General features: G+C 34.0%; 1 protein-coding gene across 3 annotated transcripts in view; it reads left to right on the top strand.

Annotated features, from left to right (window-relative positions):
• Positions 1-7,217, top strand: part of LOC136033551 (ankyrin-3-like) — a 127,054-nt gene that overhangs the window by 105,575 nt on the left and 14,262 nt on the right. For all 3 annotated transcript variants that reach the window (XM_065714300.1, XM_065714297.1, XM_065714299.1), the window contains 2 exons: positions 4,807-4,944; positions 6,513-6,668. In XM_065714300.1, the coding sequence (XP_065570372.1) occupies positions 4,807-4,944; positions 6,513-6,668 (294 nt within the window). The remainder of the gene's footprint in view (positions 1-4,806; positions 4,945-6,512; positions 6,669-7,217) is intronic.

Raw genomic sequence — 7,217 nt, forward strand, 5'->3', positions numbered from 1 at the left:
TTCTTATTCATTGAAAAGAAAATTCAAATGTAAGTTAACATGTACTTCATTGCCAAAACAAACCCACCATAGGAAGGATGACGTTACCCTAACACTTTAATTTTATTTGAATTTGGCCTGTGATTCAAAAGCTTTGATAGGGATTTACTTATTAATTATGTCGTTCCAAATGTTGGTCTTGAAAATTTCGCTGATTTCAGCCTTACCGGGAGTTGCATATTAATACGTCTAAGTGAGTTCATTCCTGCTCGTAATTATTTAGGTGAAAATTTTAATTATTTAGGTGAAAATTTCAAGTATATAATTTTCACCTAAATAATTACGAGCAGGAATGAACTCACATAGACGTATTAATATGCAAAAGACCGACCTGTCGGTCGGTCTGTCGGCCCCGGTTCTGCTACTTTAGGCACCTCCAGGTAAGCTAGGACTATGAAATTTGGCAGGCTTATCAGGGACTGTACCATATTAAATTAGAAATAGTCTTTTTTCCGATTTGACCATCTGGGGTGGGGGAGTGGGGGGCCGGTTAATTTGGAAAAAATAGAAAAAATGAAGTATTTTTAACTTACGTACGGTTGATCAGATCTTAATGAAATTTGATGTTTGGAAGAATATCGTGTCTCAGGGCTGTTATTTTAAATCCCGACTGGATCTGGTCACATTGAGGAGAGTTGGGAGGGGGCAACCTAAAATCTTGGAAAACACTCAGAGTGGAGGGATCGGGATGAAACTTGGTGGGAAAAATAAGAACAAGTCCTAGATACATGATTGACATAACCGGAATGGAACCGCTCTCTTTGGGGTAGTTGGGGGGGGGGGGTTAATTCTGAAAAATTAGAAAAATGAGGTATTTTAACTTACGAATGGGTCATCGGATCCCAATAAAATTTAACATTTAGAAGGGTATCGTGTCTCAAAGGTCTTATTTTAAATCCCGACCGGATCTGGTGACAATGGGGGGAGTTTGGGGGGCCTAAAATCATGGAAAACGCTTAGATTGGAGGGATCGGGATGACACTTGGTGGGAAAAATAAGCAGAAGTCTTAGATACATGATTGACATAATTGGAATGGATCCGCTCTAATAGGGGGGGGGGGGGTAAATTCTGAAAAATTAGAAAAATGACGTATTTTTAACTTAAGAAGGAGTGATCGGATCTTCATGAAACTTCATATTTAGAAGGACCTCGTAACTCAGATCTCTTATTTTAAATATCAACCGGATCCAGGGTAAAATGGGGGGGGGGACTGGAAATCTTAAAAAATACTTAAAGCGGAGAGATCATGATGAAACTGGATGGGAAGAATAAAAACCTGTCTAAGATACGTGACTGACATAATCGTAACAAATTTTGACGGATCGTAATAAATTTTGATATTTAGAAGGACATTGTGACTCAGAGCTCTTATTTTAAATCTTGACCCGCATTAAGCCTCTGGTTTTCTTTTGAAATCAATCTATTGATTCTTAGAATTTTGTTAGAGCTCATACCATATGAGCTCTTGGCTCTTAGCTCTTCTTGCCTCGTCACGTGTCATATGAGCTCTTAGCTCTTGTTTTTTGTTGTTTTTTTTCCCAGGGATGATCGTATCGACCCAGTGGTCCTTGAATATCGCAAGAGGGCTCACTCTAGCGGAAATTAAAAGATATAGTGCCCTTTTTGAGTGACCAAAAAATGGGAGGGTGCCTAGGTCCCCTCCTATGCTCAATTTCTCCCAAAGTCACCTGCTCAAAATTTTGAAATAGCCATTTTGTTCAACATAGTAAAAATACCTAATAACCATCTATTTGGGAACGACTCAATCCCCCACAACCCCGAGAAGGGGCTTTAAGGCCCTAACTTGGACCATTGTTGACATATAGTAATGGTTATGAGGAAGTGTACAGACGTTTTCATGGGAACTTTTTCGTGTTGTTGGGTGGGAGTAGGTCTGGGGGATGGGGTTACGCGGGAGGATCTTTCCATGGAGGAATTTATCATGAGGGAAAAGAATTTCTATGAAGGGGGTGCAGGATTGTCTAGTATTATTTATAAAAACAATGGGAAAATAAATAATAAAAAGTGTTTTCAACTGGAAGTAAGAATCAGCATTAAAGCTAAAACGAACAGAAATTATTACTTATAGAAGGGGGTTCATCCCCTATTACCTAGCTCTCCACGATAAAGTATTTTTAGTAGTTTCAACTATTTATTCTACGTCCTTTGTGATTCAGGGTCAGTCTTAAAGAACTCGGACAAAATTCTTCATGTATGGTGAGCAAAAATTCAAAAATGTGCATCAATTCAAAAAATGTTCAGAATTTAAATTAAAAAAAAACAAATAACCTTTTTTAACTGCAAGTAAGGAGCGACATTTATTCTTAAAACGAACAGAAATGAAACAGTTACGTTCGGTATCGAAAAGATTGATCAGGTGGACAGCTTCACTTAACTTGGTAGCATTATTATTGAAGACGGTAGGAGTAGTAAAGATGTTAAAAGCAGAATAGCCAAGGCTCTGGGTGTTTCTTTCACAGTTGAAAAAAAGATGGGAAGAACAGAAAGATGAGTTTACGAACCAAGATTATAATGTTGGTAGCTACGGTAATCCCTGCTGTTAATTCTCACTTTTTTCCCATGACGACGACGTAACTGGAATATATTTACTCAATCTTTGGCAATCAAAATCAATTGCAAAATAATAATTTGCTATTCCATCGCGAAGTATATCATTCAGTCGAAAAGGGTCAGATTCAAATTGTCGCAACCGATTCATGCCATTCAACTGATCAGACATATAATACGTAAATAATCAGTTTGCGAATCATTATAAACGCAAAGTTAACCTATATGAATATTTTTTTTTTGCAATACGGGGACAGGTGGAATAATAATGAGAAAAAAAAGGTTCTCCATAGGGGGGGGGGGGGAGAGTGGCCAACAAGACGAATCAGAAACAAAACAACTGTAAAAGAAGATAAGCAAGATAACTCACAAAAAAGAAAAGATCAAACAAACGAAGACAAAACAATAAACAGATAAATACTACAAACGAGAAATAAAATAAGATACTAATCTAGAAGGTGTCTTCAACCTTCCGAAGCCTCCTAGAAGAAGCTTCACCTGGTAGGCGAGCAAAAATACGGCCTTGGTCCGACCAAACGTTCTTTGCTCCGAACTTATTTCTAGCACTGTCCAGGATAATCTTGCACTGCTTCGTGAGATATTCATTCACAAAAACACCAGATTTCGCTAGCTTAGACTCCGCTTTAAAGACAGTATGCGCAACATCTTTATTAGAAAATTTGACAATCACAGGGGCAACTCGACTTTCATCACTAATCTGAGCTGTAGGGTAGGTAAGCGAAAACGTTGCATAGAAAGAATTTGATCACTAATAAGAGCACTCAAGCCCATTTTGTCCTTTATTATATTGTGCATTGTTACTTTAAGGTCAACACCAGGGGCCTGTTTGACCCCTACGAATACAAGGGAATCAAGCTGAGCTTCTTGTTTATACTCGTCAAGTCTATCTTCCATTTTTGCAATACGATTTTCCAGCGACTCTATTTGAGCTCTTAACCCCTAAGTACTTTGCCGATTTTATCAAATTTTCCATTATATTCGACTGATAATCCATCATAAACTTGGGATATTATCTGTTCAACAGTACCTGGGTTGATACTATTTTTTTGTGCTACCTTTTCTGTGACCAATTTCCCGATGTCCTTGAGCATATTTTGCTTTGTTTGTGCTAACTCTTGTTCCGTAGAAACTAACTTTTCAACAAGAACAGCTACCGATGATTTTTCAGAATTTGAGCCAGTTTGAGCGGAGGGAGCTTTTTTTAAATACTGTAAGTAGATATCCGGGAAAATCTCCAGCTCCTGAAATGCCTTATTCACGCTCCGTTCAGTTTTATGTGATGCTTCTTTAGACTTTTCCGCATAGAGAACTAAATTTACTTCTAAGACTGTCTGAAGATCATGGGATCCATAACAGGAAACTAGAAACTTTGATGCTTTTTCTGATTGGGTGTTAACGTCTACAATTCTTACTGGCCAAAGCTGGTAATTTCTAAATTTTGCCAACGCCAAGTCCCCTTTCTTGAACTTGTTCATTTCAAACTTCAGAACTGGCTAACTTAACTTATAAATAAAAAATAAGAAATAAGAAGCCAAATATCAAATTTCAGACCTGCTAAAAATTCTGCCGTACTCTTATATCCAAAGCTGCTATCCAGTAAACCACAAAATAGTCAATAAATAATAATGTGTTATTTCAACTTAATTAATAACAATGTGTTATAACACTGTAATAATAAACAGCAATCCAGTTCAAGTACGTTAATTAAATATAACCAGAAACTGGTTTTTCACATAGGTAACTTTCCAAGTACTCAGAGAGTTGTTCACTGAATGAATGCTACTGACTGACAAACTGATTAAAAGCAAATCAATGTTATAGAAAATCAGTAATGGGGCTGGTTATAAGGACCCCTCCTCCCTTATGCATTTTCACGGTAGTGAGGGATATCATATAATACGTAATTTGATGTTGAATCAAACCATAGACGAAGTCATCAACAGGGTCGCTGCTCTTAACGATATTTTATCCAATATTTTGTGTACGAATTTTCTGAAGTTTTGTTTCCAGAATCCGAAGAACTAAAGCGAAATATCTTAATAGCTAAACTAGGATCATTTGACTAAAAAAAAGTATTCTCTCTCTCTCCTGTAAGTAAATTGACACGCATCTTGAGTATTATCTTTCGAGTTAAAATGCTCAATTAGAACATCTAACATTGTTCTTTTCCTTTCTAGGCTGTTATGCACGCAGCTGCAGATTTGGGATTCGATTCAACTGTTTTGCTTCAACTTCGTTACGGTGCAAGGGTTGACGCAATTACCAAGAACCGGTACACTGCTCTTCACATAGCGGCTGAAAGGGGTCATTATAAGGTACTTGTTTTTTTGTTTTTGTGTCACAGGTATATTATGTCACATTAAGTGATTAAGCCTTTATTTTGTATCACATGTATATTTTTGCAAAATAAAGATTAATTTCTTTTAAATGACTAACTAAATAATGACATTTGGATATAAACACTTTTTTGGAAAGCGATTTGACTAAACAAAAATTAAAATTGTGTTTAAACACACTTTCTAATCAACGCCAAAATAGTATGTGTATTCCTCCTAGTCGATGGTTGGTTGATTTAATTAAAATCAATATATCTTGTTTTTTTTTTTTTTTTTTTTGGAAATAGCCTATTTGGCTATTTCCAATAGAATTTTTTGTTCAACAATAGGTAAACTAAATATGATAAATTTTACCAAATCACAAATATTAACACATTGCAAAAAACCTGAATGAACTAAACAATTATAGAATTCATCTTTACCATGTGGCTATTTTTTTAAAATAATCCATGGTAGATATATATATATATATATATATATATATATATATATATATATATATTCATATATATGGTATTATATATATATATATATATATATATATATATATATATATATATATATATGGTATTATATATATATATATATATATATATATGGTATTATAGTATTATATATATATATATATATATATGGTATTATATATATATATATATATATATATATATATATATGGTATTATATATATATATATATATATATATATATATATATATATATGGTATTATATATATATATATATATATATATATATATATATATATATATATATATATATATATATATATATATATATATATATATATATATAGTTCATGGTATATATATATATATATACCATAGTGTATAAATTTTTAATATTTATTTTTCCTCTGGAAAGTATTTTTATCTATTTTCGTCTATTTAATGACCTTGACATGCCCATGTTCCGACCCCAATTTAATAGAATAAATCAGTTTTTTTTTTGTTTTGTAGCATAATAAAGGTATGTAATTTTTCCATCAACATAATCTTTAACTTTTCACCTGGTATTCTAATCTGTTGTAAGTTGCCTTATTATCAATTATTTCCTTTTTAACTGCACAATTATGTAATTGTGGATATATTCTTCAATTAATAGCTTTTTTTATAAGTTTTCTCATAAACTTTACAGGAACTTTTACCTGTGTAAATCTAAACCATCCCTTTTGGATATAATTCAAACTTTATATAGTTCAAACTATTTCTTTTTTACCTTTTTTTTTTCTCAATATCAAGATATACTGAAACAGAATTTCGAAGCTTTTTACAAACGGCATATTCAACTTCTGTTTTAATTCTTAGTATCTTTAAAAGATGTTACTTTTAAAAGATAAGCTTTGATAAATTATCAACTTTTGATTAGATATTTTGAGCCTGACACAGAGTTTTCAAGTATTTTTAATCCTTTATCTATAAAAAGTTTGCTTCAAAAATCTGGGAGATGAGTAAGTTTAGTTAGATAGAAACTAGTAGTTCTAGTAGAGTGTTTTTTGTTAAAACAACTAAATAACAAGCTTCTTTTACAGGTAGCTTCAGTGCTATTGGAACACGGAGCAGCTGTAACTGCAACAACTCAAGAAGGATTTACTCCTCTCCATTTAGCATCCATGCGCGGTAATTTCAAAGTGGCTCAGCTATTAATCCAAAAGAATGCTTCAGCTGATGCAATAGGAAACCTAAAGGTGAAAAAACCAAAAAACTAATATTTTTATTGTTGCTACTGCTACTAATAATAACTTACTGCAACATCAAGCCGCCTGAGGCAAACACAGCAGCGCACCCTGCTCCTCCATCCTAACTCATTCAAAGACTCCATCTTTAGACTCTCCCAGGAAGTTCCAATTTACCTCAAATCTTTTCTTACGACATTCTTCATCCCAAACTGAGGACAACTTAATATTCGTTTAGCCCTAGCCGGTTGACCAAAAAGGACAATCTTTGGTAATCTGTCATTCTTTATTCGCAGAAAGTGTCCTAGGGATCTCAAAACGGTCCTTCGGCAGTTTCTCTGGAAAATCTCTTGCAATTTCTCCTTTGTCTTTTGAAGTGCCCATGCTTCAGAACCATACTTGACCACCATCATCGCTTTAGCGTCCAGTTTTCTAATCCTGGTTTGCAGCCATATCTTCCTATTTTTCCTCACTTTTTTAAACCTGAAAAACACCCTGGGTCTTGGCTATTCTACTTTTATCATCTTTTCTGCACCCACTGTCTTTACCCAGGTAATTATA

Source organism: Artemia franciscana, chromosome 12 (assembly GCF_032884065.1).
Source record: "Artemia franciscana chromosome 12, ASM3288406v1, whole genome shotgun sequence".
In the NCBI taxonomy this organism is placed as follows: domain Eukaryota; kingdom Metazoa; phylum Arthropoda; class Branchiopoda; order Anostraca; family Artemiidae; genus Artemia; species Artemia franciscana.